This window comes from Poecilia latipinna, unplaced genomic scaffold, assembly GCF_001443285.1.
Source record: "Poecilia latipinna isolate Pla-1442-1.1 unplaced genomic scaffold, P_latipinna-1.0 Scaffold2064, whole genome shotgun sequence".
Lineage (NCBI taxonomy): Eukaryota > Metazoa > Chordata > Actinopteri > Cyprinodontiformes > Poeciliidae > Poecilia > Poecilia latipinna.
In genome coordinates, this window is record NW_015114680.1 from 103,793 (window position 1) to 122,221 (window position 18,429).

Genomic DNA, 18,429 nt, shown 5'->3' on the forward strand with positions numbered 1-18,429 from the left:
AGATGTCCATGATCCAATACCACTCTGTTGATGTTTTGGCATTCCTGTTAGTAATTATTCTGCTGCTCTTTACTGTTCTTATTTCCGCAGTACGTTTTTTATGGCCAAGAGTATGCAGTCGAATGTAAACTAAAAATTGATTAAATTGCTGCAGCAGAAAATTTTGCAAAGACAAATTAAAATCTTGATTTTAAATGTAAAAACTTAAATGCTGCTTCTCAGTTTTAAGCAGAACACTTGTTCATGTGTTTCCAAATATTTCTAACTACTGTATCCAAAAATGACAAATAAAACCTGTAAATGTTGACTTGTTTTATAGTGTGTGATTCATCAATTAAATAAGTATTTTTTTTAAATTTCCATCAAAAACTAATAATTCTACATATTTATATTTTGGGGAACATCATGTGGGATGTTCACTTCACTGTTTGACCTGAGTAACTATAAAGATGGTGCTTGAATTCATATTTAAGTGTTTATACATTCATCACATCTCCATCTCAAATTTAAAGATTTGTGTAAGTGTACAAGTGTTGCCCGAATATTAATGCATATAATTTAGAATGCAAAAAAACATTAAATGGCTGCTCTATGAAATAATCAACTTTGAGTTAATTTTAAGCTTGATTTCATCAAGTTGCCATGTATATATGCGGAGGACCAATAAAAGCAAAAAGCCGCAAGTAGTAGTACTTACATGAAAACTGGTGAATATCTTTATATCTTGAAAATGGTTCTACAGAACAGTTTCATTTGTTTATCCCAAATCATTTATGTAGTCTAACTCTTTAATACTATATGTGATGTTTGCCTCTTATAAACAACTGAATATAAACTTAAATTAACTCCCACAAATCTGAAATTTAAGTCTTCTTAAATATTAACGTGCCCCATAATGCTTCAAAGGCTCTGCAAGAATTGTGACAATACATTTACATTTAAATAAATAGCCGAGTGAAGAGAATAATTCTTAAAATGTTGTCATTTTTTGTTATTTTACTCCTTGTTTCTTGTCTTTTTTGAGTAAATAGTATTACCTGTGCCCACTGGATGTTGGCATTTTCGTCTGAAACCAAATTTAAGCAGCACAGACCTTTGGAGTATACACCGAACCAAAAGACTCATCAAAAACTCTGGTTAGTTCAGGATGTAGGAAGACTGTTCGTTGTTGCATACGTCCATTAGCTTAATGTAGAGGACACTGTCTCTCATGTTTTAAGGATTACTTTTATCATAAGTCCTTTGTTAGGAGGGTCCGATCTAATGTCTCTGTATCTCCCATCAGAAAGTATTTCTGAGATGTACCTACTGACCCTGCTGACCTTGGCAGTGTTGCCATTCGTGGTAAATGGAGGGAAAGTCTTGGTCTTCCCTTTGGATGGAAGTCACTGGGTCAACATGAACGTCATCATAGAAGAGCTTCACGCCAGAGGCCATGAAGTCACCGTGGTGCGACCATCAGACGCCTGGTACATCAAGCCAGACTCCCCTCACTACAAGGCCATCACCATTAACACTTCTGCAGGTTTTGAGAAAGAAAACTTTGAGCTATATGTAACAAGAACTCTAAACATGAGGCGCCATGGTGCTTCTTTCTGGACTCGGATATCTCTAGAGTATGATGTCATGACACAGTTTTATGAGATGCATAAGCAAGGACTTCAGATGGTTGAAAATATTTTTGAAAATAATCAGCTGATGCAGAGTCTCCGTGATGCCAAATATGACCTGGTTCTAACTGACCCTGGAACTGGTGGAGGTGTTCTTCTGGGTCACCGTTTGGGTCTCCCTCTTGTTTTTAACGTCAGATGGACGATTCAGGGTGAAGGGCATTACGCAATTGCACCTTCTCCACTGTCTTATATCCCGGTACCTGGGTCAGAACTATCTGATAGAATGACATTCATCCAGAGGGTCCAAAATGTAATGTATTATTTCTTCTTAAACCTCCAAATTTGGTACATCGCAGATCCAAACTACAAACCCTTTGTCCATCGTCACTTTGGCAAAGACGTACATTACATGGAGTTGTTCCAATCAGCCGACATCTGGCTGATGAGAAACGACTTCACCTTTGAGTTTCCACGACCAACAATGCCAAACATCGTCTACATGTCAGGATTCCAGTGCAAACCCTCCAAACCTCTCCCCAAACAACTGGAGGAGTTTGTACAGAGTTCTGGAGAACATGGTGTCATTGTGATGACACTGGGGACATTGGTAGAAAAACTCCCTGACAACATGGCTGAGGACATTGCTGCTGCTTTTGCTGAGCTTCCCCAGAAGGTGATCTGGAGGCACAAAGGAAAGAAGCCATCCTCCCTTGGCAACAATACCCTAATCTTGGACTGGTTACCCCAAAATGACCTCCTTGGTCATCCCAAAACCAAAGTGTTTGTGGCTCATGGAGGCACCAATGGAATGCAAGAGGCCATCTATCATGGCGTTCCCTTGGTTGGCTTGCCACTCATGTTCGATCAACAAGACAACTTCTTTAGGATGGCATCAAGAGGAGTGGCCAAAGTCCTGGACTATGGAACTGTAAATAAAGACATCTTCTTGGAGGCTCTGAAGGAGGTTCTCTATGAGCCTTCATACAGAGAGAAGATGAAGGAGCTGTCCAGCCTCCACAGGGATCAGCCCATGAAACCTCTGGACCGAGCCATGTTCTGGATCGAGTTTGTCATGAGGCACAAAGGAGCGGCCCATCTGAGGACTGAGTCCTACAAGATGTCCACCATCCAGTACCACTCTATTGATGTTTTTGCTTTCCTACTGACAGTAGTTCTGCTACTCTTTACTGTTTTTATTTTAACAGTCAAATTTCTCTGGAAGAGAGTGTTTTATAGCAGTAAAGCTAAAAAAGAATAATGAAAATGTTTTCAAACTGAAACAAATGTATTTCAAACAGTGCAGTTGTTTAACATACATGTTAGATTTCAGTGTCTTAAAGTACAAAATTTCCAGTAATGTATTAATCAACTTACTAATGAGATTAAGAAATGTCAAAATGATGCCAAGTCCTCAGTCTTTTTGTCACATGCCGTCTTGTAAAGTACATCTAAAACTGTGCATAACTGAAAAACTTTGATGAGCACCATGTTTTTGAGTAGGGAAATTTCTTATTTCTGAATGTTGTTAGTGTTTTGCTTGTTTATGATTATTCTAAACCACTGAATTAAATATGTGAAAATGAGAAATTATTTTTCACTGTAAGTCAATTAAACAAATGGATAAACATACTGAGTGAGTTGTCGCATTAGTTACATTTATCTTGTAGAAAACACAATGTATCGACTGACCACTTAAACAGGTGAACTTCCACAATATCTGGAAGCCACAAAATCTGAAATCTTTTCCAAAAGCACGGCTGCCAATTTGCTAAAATATACATAAAACAAACAAAAAACTCTCTTTTGTTCATTCCTAGTTTAGTGCAAGTTGTTTCCAAAAACTTTATTATATGGTTACTGATCTCTACAGATCAACATCAATTCAGAATATGCCTTGTAGACATAAACATGAAAAGCACCTTTAAAAGCTGAAGTGCCCCTGTAGCCATCATTGCCTCAAAAATGTCAAACAAAAAATCTCTAAAATCTTAATATCTCACATGTAATTGTTGATATTATTGACTTTGGTTCCCAGCTCCCAATTAACTAAAACAAATAGTTGCAAAAATCTACTGTGGACAGCTGTACCTATAGATTAGTTGCCAACTCTTGTTAGTATGGTTATAAATGAATCCATGTTCCAGGAACCAGAATAAATTGCTCTGACAGGTATGGATTTTGTCCCTCACCTCGCACTAGGACTGCCCATTATCAAAAAAAAAAAGATGACAGCATCCAACATCAAAATGTTTTACGTCCAAACGTTTGTATGTTGATTGGTTTACCTAACAGCAGTGCTTGGTTAGTAGGGTCAGGTCTAACACCTCTGTGTCTCTCATCGGGATCTCTTTCAGAGATGACCCGACTGACCCTGCTGACCCTGGCAGTCTTGCTCTGCTCGTCATCCCTGGTAAATGGAGGAAAAGTCTTGGTGTTCCCAGTTGATGGGAGCCACTGGGTCAACATGAACATCATCATCGAAGAGCTTCACGCCAGAGGCCATGAAGTCACAGTGCTGCGACCTTTTGACTCTTGGCACATCAAACCAGACTCCCTTCACTACAAGGCCATTACTGTAAATTCCTCATCTGGTTTTAGTGAGAAAAGCTTTGGGTTATTTGTGAACAGAACACTGGAGTTACGGCGAGAGGGATCTTCATTTAGGACTCACCTTTCTATAGTTTCCAGCCTACTATCACAGTCATACCTCATGCATGAGCAGGTCCTTCAAATGACAGAGGTGATTTTTGAAGATAAAGCATTAATGCAGAGTCTCCATGATGCTAAATTTGATCTGGTTCTTACAGATCCTGCATTTGGAGGGGGTGTTTTTTTGGGTTACCGTTTGGGTCTTCCACTTGTCTTTAATGTCAGATGGACGATTCAGGTTGAGGGGCATTTTACAATTGCACCCTCCCCACTCTCATACATCCCTATACCAGGATCCGAGTTGACTGATAGGATGACATTCATTCAAAGGATCAAAAACTTCCTCATTTATATTGTGACATGTATCCAATTTTGGTACGTTGTGGAACCACTGTACCCAGAATTTGTCCATCGTCACTTTAGCAGAGACGTACATTACATGGAGTTGTTCCAATCAGCCGACATCTGGCTGATGAGAAACGACTTCACCTTTGAGTTTCCACGACCAACAATGCCAAACATCGTCTACATGTCAGGATTCCAGTGCAAACCCTCCAAACCTCTCCCCAAACAACTGGAGGAGATTGTACAGAGGTCTGGAGAACATGGTGTCATTGTGATGACACTAGGGACATTGGTAGAAAAACTCCCTGACGACATCACTGAAGAAATTGCTGCTGCTTTTGCTGAGCTTCCCCAGAAGGTGATCTGGAGGCACAAAGGAAAGAAGCCATCCTCCCTTGGCAACAACACCCTAATCTTGGACTGGTTACCCCAAAATGACCTTCTTGGTCATCCCAAAACCAAAGTGTTTGTGGCTCATGGAGGCACCAATGGATTGCAAGAGGCCATCTATCATGGCATTCCCTTGGTTGGCTTGCCACTCATGTTCGATCAACCAGACAACTTCTTTAGGATGGCATCAAGAGGGGTGGCCAAAGTCCTGGACTATGGAACTGTAAATAAAGACATCTTCTTGGAGGCTCTGAAGGAGGTTCTCTATGAGCCTTCATACAGAGAGAAGATGAAGGAGCTGTCCAGCCTCCACAGGGATCAGCCCATGAAACCTCTGGACCGAGCCATGTTCTGGATCGAGTTTGTCATGAGGCACAAAGGAGCGGCCCATCTGAGGACTGAGTCCTACAAGATGTCCACCATCCAGTACCACTCTGTTGATGGTTTGGTACTTCTGTTGGTAATTTTTCTGCTGCTCTTAACTGTTCTTATTTCTGTAGTCAAGTGTTTCTGGACTAGAGTACTCAACAGAGTCAAGGCCAAAAAGGAATAATTAATTTGACCTTACACATCCAAGTTTTGTTGTTGCTTATCTTATCCAACTGACTGCCTTATGTTTACAAAAAACTTTAATGGAAATATCAAGTTAAATGCAGGTCTAATGTCCAACATTAAACTGCTTTTTTCTAGAAATGTCATAATCTTCTATTGTTTGTGGTTATTTACTTCACTTTGCAGAATTGCTTAGTTCTTTGGTCAAGTTTTGTGAAATGGATCTTTTTGTATGAAACATGTTTATGTTTTCATCTTAAAACGTAGTATTTGTGAGTATGATGTAGCTTTCTCTTTTTATAAACCAATGTGTAACATGTAAATCAGTTGAGATTGTTGATATAATTTCAGAAATTAAACTAAGCTAGAAGACTCTTTCATAAACTGATGAACATCCAGATTCTATGTTAACAGTTCTCTGTAACTCCTTTTTATCTTTTACCTTTAAACTGACCTCAAAACTTTGGGATTTTTTGTCTTATGTTCAAAAATGTGTGTAAGTACTTATGTTATCAAAAATAAAGGTACGAAACAAAAATTGCATGGTGGCTGAAAATAGTGATATCAACCTTGTTGCATACACCTGGTGTATGCAACAAGGTAAGATTAAAAAGTAAAATAGCAATTTTACTTTTTAATTTTCCTCTTATTATGTGAATTTTCTTCCTAGCATCTCATTTACCATTTGAAATTTCTACAATGTTGATAGCAGAAAAACACAGTGAACTCTTGCAAACTCACATCCCAGCTTGTCCCAAGTCTATCCAAGCCTCCAAAACTGAATGTATATGCCTGCCTAGAACCCAGCATTTACATGTTCAGTTGACAAATATAATAATATTTATCAGTGTCTACTAGGTGTTAACATTTTAGTTTGATACCAAATTTTAGTCAGGATAACTCTTCAGTGTATCAATCAAAGCAATGCTGCAGTAAAAGCCTCTATTAAGATGCAGAGGTGAGTCAGCTAGCCAAAGATTTTTCATATTCAAGCAAAAGTAATGCAGTAAATGTAATTCAACAGTACACACCTCTGATTAGATGATTTTTTATAAAAACATTGCTTCTAATCCCAAAAAAAGTTGCATGCGGTACAACACATCTCAATGAACACTGATTTACAGTTCCAATAACAACTCGCTCTTCTAGGTTTTTCCTGTTTGTGCCATATTTATATTTACTCAGATTATCTCTGTTATTAGTTAGATCAGAAATATTTACAATACCTTCAAATGAAGATTTCATTTATAAAGGAGAAAAAGCAATCTAAACCAACCTGACCATGTGTACAAATGTATTTGACCCTGATCGTAATTGGTTGTTCCACCCTTTGCAGGAGTAAGTCCCATTAAGTGTCTGTGATAAGTTGAATTGAACACTTACATCTTTGACTTTCTGTTTTAATTTAGCCAGGCTTTTATACTTTACAGCATAAAATACCTTTGTAAGTTTAAGTCAAAATGTCAGTTTTGACTCTGAAGCTTTTATGTGATTTTCTTCTGTGACCTACTGGCTGAGTCACTGATGAGCTCTTGGAGTAATTTTGGTAGGTTGGCCTCTCCTAGGAAGGCTCTTCACTGTGGTTCCCTAAAGTCTCCAGAGAACTTGATAGACTCAGTTCAACTGGGGTCCAAAATTGCAACATGTGTTACATTTTAGCTGCTGTGGTTCGCTTTCATGTTGCGCCATGTCAAACGAACCATACCCTTTGAGCTACCTGTTCACCCTCTCACCTGTAGGGGCGCTGCACCAAAACCCACTGAAGGAAATAATATGAAAACCTCTGAAGAAAACACTGAGCACAACTTTCTTCTTCACAAAATGTAAACAAAAATGGAGTGGTGTCAGATTTTAGCAGTTGTAGGATTTTTTTTATGTCTTTGGTAAACAACTATGAGCCATTTTTCTAATTAGCACCAGTCTCATGTGTATATTTTGGTTGAATTTACCCAGAATGCCCTGTGCTATAGTCTGCTTCCTGCTTTTGGAGCAGACTCCAGTACACTTGGTGTTCACATATGCATTCAAACTGCACCAGAGTTCACTTAAACCAAACTGAGACCAAGGTTTGTCGGTGAGCCAGAATTCACTATTTAGGTGCGCATCAGAGTTCAATTATGCTTCCAGAGGTGAACCAAACTTTCTAGGCAAACAAATTTGAGTTGGATTAAAGTGGACTAAACAAAACTGGTGTGAACATGCCCTTAGAAATAACTTTGTAACCATTTCCAGACTTATAAATGACAATTACCATTTTCTCACTACTCTTGGCACAATGTGATGTTCATTGAACTCTCTTTGCCTACTTCATGTCAGAGATATTCTATTGAAGTTTTTCCAAGATTCTGCAGATATAGCAGTAATCAGGTGAAGCTAAAATAAACAATCAATTTAGTCACAATTAATTCATTATTTGGCAGAAGGGGCAATTCCAATTTTCCACACAGGCAGGTTGGTTTGAGTAGCTTTTTCCATAATAAATATAATTAGAAATAGTATGTGATGATCAAAATGCATTTAACAGAAGAAATCATTGAGGTGGAAAATACTTTTTCATAGCACCACGTAGGGTCAAGAATTCTGCAACATGCAAACTACTTTCATAGCCAAAACAGTACAAATCCCTCCAGCATCAAGTTAAAATAGTGCATTGCGTGAAGGCTGGAAAGCATTTAAAGGAGCTTACAAACGTTAGAAAACAATGAAACTCATTGCAGTTTAAATTACATGACGGCATCTTTGCAGTTTGGATGTTTTGTGTTAGTTGCAAAAAGGTTAAAATTCATGGAAGCAAATAAAAAGAATTGCATTATTTAGACTACAGCTGTAGATTCTAATCCATTACAAGTCATTCATACCTTAGAAGGTTGCTTATACTTACAAAAGTTGATATTAGACAACTCAGTTCCTCATACACAAGTGCTCTCATGTTGGTGGAAGTCCTTTGTTATGATGGTCAATGCTAACACCTTTGCATCTCCCATCGGGATCTCTTTCAGAGATGACCCGACTGACCCTGTTGACCCTGGCAGTCTTGGTCTGCTCGTCATCCCTGGTAAATGGAGGGAAAGTCTTGGTGTTCCCAGTTGATGGAAGCCACTGGGTGAACATGAACGTCATCATCGAAGAGCTTCACAACAGAGGCCATGAAGTCACAGTGCTGCGACCTTCAGACGCCTGGTACATCAAGCCTGACTCCCCTCACTACAAGGCCATCACCATAAATTCACCAGCTGGATTCGACAGGCAGAACTTTGGGTCGTATGTCATGAAGACAATAAACATGAGACGTCATGGTTCTTCAGTTTGGTCTCGCATTTCCCTGGAGTATGATCTATTGCAAACCTTTTACCAAATGGGTAAGCAAGTGCTTCAAATGGTTGAAAATATGTTTGAGGATAAAGCACTAATGCAGAACCTCCGTGATGCCAAATATGATTTGGTTCTTACTGATCCGGCAATTGGTGGAGGAGTTCTTCTGGGTCACCGTTTGGGTCTTCCACTTGTCTATAATGTCAGATGGACGATTCAGGGAGAGGGGCATCAAGCTATTACACCTTCCCCTCTCTCCTACATCCCTGTACCAGGATCAGAGGTGACTGATAAGATGACCTTTATGCAGAGGGTCAAGAACTTCCTCTACTACATCTTTACATGTTTCCAAATTTGGTACGTTGTGGAACCAAACTACAAACCCTTTGTCCATCGTCACTTTGGCAAAGACGTACATTACATGGAGTTGTTCCAATCAGCCGACATCTGGCTGATGAGAAACGACTTCACCTTTGAGTTTCCACGACCAACAATGCCAAACATCATCTACATGTCAGGATTCCAGTGCAAACCCTCCAAACCTCTCCCCAAACAACTGGAGGAGTTTGTACAGAGTTCTGGAGAACATGGTGTCATTGTGATGACACTAGGGACATTGGTAGAAAAACTCCCTGACGACATGGCTGAGGACATTGCTGCTGCTTTTGCTGAGCTTCCCCAGAAGGTGATCTGGAGGCACAAAGGAAAGAAGCCATCCTCCCTTGGCAACAATACCCTAATCTTGGACTGGTTACCCCAAAATGACCTCCTTGGTCATCCCAAAACCAAAGTGTTTGTGGCTCATGGAGGCACCAATGGAATGCAAGAGGCCATCTATCATGGCATTCCCTTGGTTGGCTTGCCACTCATGTTCGATCAACAAGACAACTTCTTCAGGATGGCATCAAGAGGGATTGCCAAAGTCCTGGACATTGCAGAACTAAATAAAGACATCTTCTTGGAGGCTCTGAAGGAGGTTCTCTATGAGCCTTCATACAGAGAGAAGATGAAGGAGCTGTCCAGCCTCCACAGGGATCAGCCCATGAAACCTCTGGACCGAGCCATGTTCTGGATCGAGTTTGTCATGAGGCACAAAGGAGCGGCCCATCTGAGGACTGAGTCCTACAAGATGTCCACCATCCAGTACCACTCTGTTGATGTTTTGGCTTTCCTGTTGGTAATTTTTCTGCTACTCTTAACTGTTCTTATTTCTGTAGTCAAGTGTTTATGGAGGAGAGTATTTCATCCAAGCAAAGCCAAAAAGGAATAATTTTCATGACCATAAACATCTTTACATGCACTTCATCACAACAAAAAGATTGAAGTACATGAAAACAAATAGGATTGTGTAGCTGAGTGGGCTGACCTAAATTAGTTTAATCATTATTTTAGGACAATCAGAGTATAAGTTTTTAATCAATCTAAATTTCTTCAGTCACAGAAAGAAAAGATGGTAAAACCACAGATTTCTGTTGAAGCTACATTTCTCTAAAGTCTGCCTATATAAATTATGTTTCTGCATTTATAATATTTATAATTTATATTCTAATTTCTACTGCTTACTGCTGTGCGTTGTTGGAAAACATCTCCACTTTTGCTTCATCCTTTCAAAGGATTTTCTTTTGACCCAAATCATCACACCTCCACCACCATGCATGACGGTTACTAGACCTGCAGAGCTGTTTACTTTTTGGTGACCTATAGATATACATTTTGAAACTGAAAAAGGTTCAGATAATTTCACATGGCTCTATATTTGTTAGCAAACACCTTTGCTACCCACAAACTATCGTCTGACCCAGTGCGGCTAAAACATCCCATTTGAAAGACCAAAGATGCTTTTCAGGCTTGTGGGAAATGGGGAAATTACAACTTAACCTCTGATTTAGTGCAGAATTCACATAAAAGCTTCAAATTAATATTGAAGAAGAGAGAAGCTCTACATCAGATGCCATTTTGATATATAAATTTGTATAAGTAAGTAAAACATGGTAGTTTTACATGACAGGAATAATCAAAGGTGTTATTGGAAGATGGTGTTGTATTTATAATTTATTGGTTAATTAGAGGAAAAATTGCCTGAAGTTTGCAGGAGTGGTAATAAAGTGACATGTTTAAGGTAATTATGAATGTTTTTGAAGAATTTTTGTTATTCAATAGAAACTGCATGAAGAAATGAACCTGACATGTGTTTTTTTATTTTCTGCAGTAACAAAATGTTCCTGTTAATGTATGAATTAATGAAGTATGAGTTTGATTTAATAAAGTCTAAAAGAAAAAAATTCAATCATAACAATTATCATTAAAGCAAACATCTTGCTTTATAATTATTCAATCTCATTTTAGCAATTGCTTTTATGGCATATGATTACAAATATATGTATTTATATTTGAACAAACTGATTGACAACAGCAGAAGATCTCAGCTTTAAACGCTAAACCAAGAATTAAAATCTGGATTACATAGCTTCACTAGTGACACCTGCAGGCCACAGAGCAAACAACAGTTGTATCAATTTTGTGAATTATCAGCATTCTTTCTACTCTTTGTGACATATCCAAGTTTATTATTAAATCACTAAATAAATAAATAAAATAGCCATTTTAAACCAGGCTTAGAGTTACAGAGTTAACATTAGCGACTTAAATTAGGGGTGTCCAAGTCTAGTTATGGAGAGAATGAATTTTCTTCTTACAATTTTAATTTTAATCAGTAGCAAGTTTAAACAAAAGTGCCGAGAATAACAAAAGAAAGAGAAAACTATCAAAATATGATCTATTTTTGGCTTTAATCTTTTTGTTGTTGGAAAAAACCTCCTTTAATTTTCAGAGGTAACATAATAAATACGGCATCAGAGGATGGAAACAAACAAAAAGAAAATGTAGGAACTCACTGTGACTGTGAGGAGGATGTGCAGCAGGATTCAGCGCCCGGCTGTCGTGTTTCCAGTCAGATCCAGAACCGTGTTGAACGGAGGACGGGCTGTGAGGAGACGGGATGACGGAGATCAAACAGCAGCAAACAGTGAAAGGAAAACGGTTTGAGTTTCTTATTGTTCTTAATTTTTCTTTGTAATCCAAAGTCAAATGAAATGAAGCTAAAACAAATAATGGCTCTGCTCAGACTGCAGACATGACCATGCACCCTGGCTCATTCAGCTCTGATCACAATCATTCTGCTAACTAAATATTAGCCTCAAACTAAGTATTTACATGAGCTAAATGTTATTTTAAACTAAATATCTAGTCACCAAGTTAAATAATAAACTTGATAATTAAATATTTAGCTTCACAGTAAATATTGACTTTGCTAGCAACATAATTAGCTTCAAATAATATTTAATTTGCCAAGTACATATTTAATTTGAAGCTAAACATTTAAGTAACAAGTTAAATCTTTTGTCTGTAAGCTAAATATTTAGCTTGCTATTTCAATTAAATTTAGATTAAAGCAATGCCTTTTCAAAAAAATGAATCAAATTAATTCCCATTTGTTTTTTCTCATGTCAGGCTAAATAAAACAAATTACTGCAGTAAACTTTTGCCAGTGTAACTTTACGAACGGTACTCCGTATGTTTATGGAGCATTAACATCAGACTTGAATCATCAGGTCTTAATACATCCAACACAGGTGTGTCACAGATCAGCACAGCTCAGATTTATCTGAGATACACATTTCTGTATTCTTGATTAACGTATTGTGACCTACAGACCAGATTTTGTGCTCTAGCTCTTCACTTCTACAGGTTTTATAATTTCTCACTTCAAACCTCTTTCATGAAAGTCACATAAATCTGCACGAATGCAGCAAAAGAACAGAAAGTCTAAGAATAAAACAAAGTGGTCCTCCACCTGATTGGACAGACCCGCTCCCCTCCCTTCAGGTCTCTCTGGCTGGACGATGCGCTGAAGGCCGTTTCCAGGAAGCTGAGCGGCAGCTTCCTGTTCACCGGCCGGTTAATCTGAGCTCTGCTCCACAGCGTCAGAGCCGCCTGGCTGCCCACATAGAAGTGAACGAGGGCCGGGACCGAGTCAAAGGCCTCTCCTTCCAGGCTGTACTGGGCCCGGCTGTACGTTTCTCCGGACTGGACCACCGTCTTCCTGATGGGGAAGTGAAGGGCTTCCTGTTCCCAGCGGCAGGTGAGGACAAAGCCGCCCTGACTGGACAGGGAGTCTCTGAGGAGGAAATCACCTTCATTCACCACCAAACTCTCTGACACCTGCAGAGACATTTAATCCGTCCAAAGCAGAGAATCAGTGGAGGTTTCAGGTGTTTCGTCTCATCAGATATATAGTAACGTACTTTCTGAGGTGGTTTTTCTGCTCACTCTTGGAAGATCATTCTTTAATTCTCATGTTTGCTAAGCAGGTACTTACAGCTTATTCTGTAACCACCGTATATAGTGACCATAGGAGGCACTGTTGTGTTTTAACACTAAGCTACATCAAAAATGTAAAGCTTGCAGGGGGGAAAACAAACCCAAAGTTAAAATAAAGACAAAGACAAAGAATAAAACATCACATCCGACCACTAATATTATGACTGCTATGGAAATATAGATGGTCACACAATATGATTGCTCTTATCAGATATTGTGACCACACTGTGAAACTCTACTAGTTAAGTATTTAATGTTTTTTATATAAGTTACAGTGTGATGACATGTAGAAAAATTTTTCATATTTTCTATAAGTGGTACATAAAAACAAAGGTTGTGCAAAAACATAAAAGTTTTTGGCATACCATAGCAACAGCGCCTCCTATGGTCACAGTGTCACATAACATGGTGTACACTGTAAACATGTTCTTCTATTCATTGTCGGAAAAATCTCAGTTTGAACTGAGCAGAGCTCTCCCTGAGGTCGCTGAGCAGCACTCCATCATGGAGCAAATTAAATTATATAGGAGGAATTTGTGTAAGAAAAGAGGATATTTCCTTTACAATTAAAATAAAGATTCAATTTCCTGCGTCAAAAGCAGCAAATCAGATTTATTATCATTATTATAATACCATTTTAAGCCTTACAGACAGTTTTGACTCTTAACTTTGATTTAGATGTGGACAGTTCTCCCTCTTGTGGTCAAACCGCTGCATTACTGGTGTCAATATAAACTGTTTCCTCCATATGGCCAATCTGGAATTCGATTTGTTTTATTAAGATAAAATGAACAAATTTGTATTTTTGAGCCATAATAGGCTAATCAACACATCTGGATGCTTTGCGACTCATGTCTGACTTTTCCATGGCAGAAAAATCTGAATTGAGGAACAAAACCTGCTGTGTGAATGTAGCATAAGACACATCGATCAACAGCAGAGGAGTGTTGCTGCATGACATGCCAGCACAAAAAACACAATACCATCAGGCAATACTTCATCACTTAAACATGCCGACGTACAGTATTTACAGACTGGAGTTCTGTTTCCCTTAGAAGAGGCGATCCGTTTCAGTTGCTGTACTTTTTAAAAGACGTGGAGTTTAAAAAAAATCCACTTTTACCTTAATATTAATTTGAAGCTTTTATGTGAATTCTGCACTAAATCAGAGGTTAAGTTGTAATTTCCTGATTTCCCACAAGCCTGAAATGCAACTTTGGTCTTTTAAATAGGATGTTTTAGCCGCACTGGGTCAGACGATAGTTTGTGGGTAGCAAAGGTGTTTGCTAACAAATTTAGAGCCATGTGAAATTATCTGAACCTTTTTCAGTTTCAAAATGTATGTTTATAGGTCACCAAAAAGTAAACAGCTCTGCAGGTCTAGTAACCGTCATGCATGGTGGTGGAGGTGTGATGATTTGGGTCAAAAGAAAATCCTTTGAAAGGATGAAGCAAAAGTGGAGATGTTTTCCAACAACGCACAGCAGTAAGTGTGGAGAAAACCAAACCGAAATTATATCAGGAGAAAAATCCCAAATACAAATCCACAATAGAATGGCTGAAGAAAAAACAAGTTGTTGAAATGACCTAGTTAAAGTCCTAACCTGAACATGGTTCAAACAAAATGTTGTGGTGGGATCTTAAGAGAGATGAACAAGGGGAAATTTCTGACGTGACATTGATAAATTCAGAGAGTAAATGACTGCTAAGAGTTACGGTGTTAAAGGTGATCCCACAAGTTTGTCTACATGTTGGTTTAGTTCAGTAGAAACTGTGTTTTCCTGCCCTTGGAAGATTATAAGGACCACATTTTGTTTGATGTGGGTGTTTTTATTTATTTTCATAACTTTTTCACGACAAAAACAGGAAGAAAGTATTTCCCTTCTTTAAAAACTAACATCTACACTGCAAAAACACAAAATTTTACCAAGTAATTTTGGTGGAGTTTCTAGTACAAATATCTTTGGATACTTGAAATAAGACAAAATTAGTTTATAAGTAATTTTTCAGCAAGAAATTGGAGATTTTTCAAGTATAAAATCCCTTAATATTGATAAAAAAAGTGAAACAATCTGCCAGTAGAACTAGTACTTTTAATAGACATGAATTACTGACTTAAAACAAGCTCTTATTTCTCACTGAAAAGTTGTAAGTTAGTTTTGTCTTATTTCAAATGCACTGAGATATTTCCTTTAGATGAAAAATCCTTCCAGTGTGAGCTCTAGTTCTCATTTTAAAGATAAAACATTCTCTGTGTAACGGTGATGTAAATATTTTCATGCAGTCGGAACAAACCTCCCAGGGTATCGGGCCGTGGTACCAGGCGTGGCTCTTCAGGTTGGTGCCGCTCAGCCTCAGTTCCTCCTCCAGCTGCTTCCTCAGTTTTTCTGACGGCGGCTCCAACCAGAACTTCTCCTTGGAGAACTTAAAAGGCATCACAGGTGCAGAATTAGACACAACTCCAGGACTCAGACCGAAACCCAAAAGACGAGAAGCTGAGCTGTGAGAAGAATGGCTGGTTTGCAGCATCTCCTCTGCAGTCAAACGGCCGCCTTCCCTGCTTTCATTTCTTTTACTATAGAACAGACAGTTGGGAAAGAGAGAGGGAGGAAGGACGGACGGACATCTCTGGCATTCTCACACTGACATCCACAGTAGTGGCACCAAAGGCCCAAAGCAAGACCAGGGACATTGGAGTCTTGGCCTCGTTGCCCTGGCAATGGCATTGTGAAACAGGGTCATCACTCAGCAGCTTTTGTCCGTCATGTCTTTATACAAATGAAAGGCACTAAAGAAGCTACTGTATATGAGGAGTTTATGCTGAGGATGAGCTGGGAATGGTTCAGCCTGACACGTCCCACCCCTCGGCCCGGACCCGGTGGTTCCTGCCTCTGAACCGGGAGATGCTGGGAACCAGGCCAGGACCGTTTCAAAACAAAACACAAGTGTGGGTTTGTGTGTGGGGGTGGGGGGAACTTTGTATTTACTACAATGTAAGGACCATTTTTCTGACAAAATTCTATACTGTGAAGACCAACATCAGAGGTTACAGGAATAAGGTGTGAACTGGTTTAGAATTAGTCATGTACTGATTCTCTGTGTTAGGCTATAGAAATTAATAAGAAATGGATGGAAATTACCCTCTGTGTGTGTGCATGTGTATGTGTGTGTAGTCTTGTTTATATTGCTATTCAGGACCTATCACAATTGATAGGCCTTATGGGACCAAGCCCTGCTCTAATGTGGCAGACCCCCATTTTTTGAGTTAGGCATAAATCCAGTATCTAAAATGAAAGGAAATTAACAGAAAGTCTTAATAATTGTAGAAATACCCATATTAATTGTGTGTGTTTAACAATATCAACTTAAAATATCATCCTATTTTAAGTTTGAGTGTCTGTTAAGGAGGCAGTATCGAGTGTTTCCCAGGCATATAGTGTCATTTTACAGCACAACCAAATAATTTTGCATTTTGACACCTTGAAATTGGGTCTCTGTCTCTTTAAGGAGCTCCTGCTCTTTCAGGCACTCCACTTTCAGCACATCATCACAACAATGCTCATCAATGATGCTGTTTAAAATTGTTCTTAAAAGTGTTGCAATGACAAGTAGTTTGTATGATGAGCTGAGCTAACTCACAGTTCAACCAGGTGTTTGCTAATTGCTGCTGCCGCTAGTCTGGAGGAGCTGAGTGGGGAGGATTGCTCTGTGAGGTGGGAACTGCATTATCTTCTCTAAATATTTTTTCTTTAACAGAGAAAGCTTACATGGCAGAAAAAGGGAAGTGTTATAAAAGCAGAAGTTGACAAAAAAGAATGGAAAGAGTTCTGAAAGAGGAGAAAAGTTATTTCAGAGAAACTCACTTTGACATATTCTCCACTGCAATCTGTCACTTTTTTGAACCTGGAAAACAGAAAGAAACAACAATTATTTCCCTGCAATGTGAAATAATTTGAACTGGATGAAACTGGGTTGTTATTATTATGGGTGGATGCTAAAAAATATTTACACTCAGAGATTAACGCTCAGAAGGAATGAAAACCCAAAGTAGACATGATTTGGTTCCCAGTTTGGTATCAATTGAACTCTGTCGATGCATTCTCATTTGACTAAATGCTGGATGAAGTATTTACCAAACAATGTATGTGAATATCAGAATAAAGGAACAACATTCACTTGTCTGAAAATATTTCCAGAAAATTCTACACATTTCTGCTAAATAGCAAATTAGACTGCTTTCTCTCTTTCTTTTTCTTTTTTTTACCCTGAAGAGACAGGAAGGAGTTTTCTGTCTAAGAGCTCAGGTTGATACTCTCACCTCTTTTTTTTACACCAGTTTAATAAAAGCAAACAGGAAGTTCAGTTTAAGGTTGTATACATTGCACTAAGTTGCAAAAAAGAGAACCTCAACCAAGTTTGCAGAAAAACTAGTCCAATTCATCTGAGAAGCAGAGGCCCAAAGACTTTTTTTAATGTGTGTTTTGATTTGCACTTTATATAAAACTCATAGGCCCTAATCAGATGAGTTTTGGGATTTTTATAAATATAAACAATATTCAAGTATTTAAAAATTAGAAAGTAATAGTAATTTTTAGGGGAAAAACATGGAGTTACAGTTCAGGGGACAAATTAATCCATGCATCAATTCATGCAAAGAACTACCTGGTAATGTCCTGTAATTTGCATTAGTAGAAATTTTCTGTGCTGGGTAGAGCACCAAACTGGCTGTAGCCTTGTGGCCCACATGCTTGCAAATTCTAGTAAGAATATTCCAATTAATGTCATTTAACCGTTTCCAGCTCATTCTATTGGACAGGCAGCAGAAGAAAAATGTATGGTAAAAGTCTGACTGAAGAAGCAACATTTTCAATTCAAAAATATTTTTTGCTGCTAGTCTAACATAAATAGACATAAATCAACAACAAATATATTGTTTTTAATCTGTTATTTATGTTATTTAACCATTAGAACAGTGATTCTTAACCTCGGTTCAATCGAACCCCAGGTGTTCGGTGAGTCGGTCTCAGGGGTTCAGCGGAGCCTCTGCCGTGGAGGTAAAGACACACTGTGTAAAGTTGTGATGACGCCCCGCTTTGCCATCAGTTGCTGCAGAGGATCACGTTACATTGCTGAGCCAATCAGAGCTGCTGCAGAGGATCACGTTACATTGCTGAGCCAATCAGAGCTG

At 38.6% G+C, this 18,429-nt stretch overlaps 2 protein-coding genes and 2 pseudogenes across 3 annotated transcripts in view; 3 read left to right on the forward strand and 1 right to left on the reverse strand.

Moving 5' to 3' along the window:
* LOC106936030 (UDP-glucuronosyltransferase 2A2 pseudogene) overlaps positions 1-3,242 on the forward strand; it is an 11,357-nt pseudogene extending 8,115 nt beyond the window's left edge.
* LOC106936028 (UDP-glucuronosyltransferase 2A1-like) overlaps positions 1-6,090 on the forward strand; it is a 14,209-nt gene extending 8,119 nt beyond the window's left edge. Inside the window, exon 2 of the mRNA XM_015016804.1 lies at positions 3,968-6,090. Within this exon, the coding sequence (XP_014872290.1) occupies positions 3,970-5,550 (1,581 nt within the window). The 5' untranslated portion in view covers positions 3,968-3,969 and the 3' untranslated portion in view covers positions 5,551-6,090. The remainder of the gene's footprint in view (positions 1-3,967) is intronic.
* Positions 1-10,423, forward strand: part of LOC106936029 (UDP-glucuronosyltransferase 2B31 pseudogene) — an 18,529-nt pseudogene extending 8,106 nt beyond the window's left edge.
* LOC106936027 (SH2 domain-containing protein 3C) overlaps positions 1-18,429 on the reverse strand; it is a 61,175-nt gene that overhangs the window by 23,909 nt on the left and 18,837 nt on the right. For both annotated transcript variants that reach the window (XM_015016802.1, XM_015016803.1), the window contains 4 exons: positions 17,105-17,144; positions 15,537-15,665; positions 12,715-13,082; positions 11,756-11,844 (listed from right to left, as the gene is read on the reverse strand). In XM_015016802.1, coding sequence (XP_014872288.1) covers positions 11,756-11,844; positions 12,715-13,082; positions 15,537-15,665; positions 17,105-17,144 — 626 coding nt within the window. The remainder of the gene's footprint in view (positions 1-11,755; positions 11,845-12,714; positions 13,083-15,536; positions 15,666-17,104; positions 17,145-18,429) is intronic.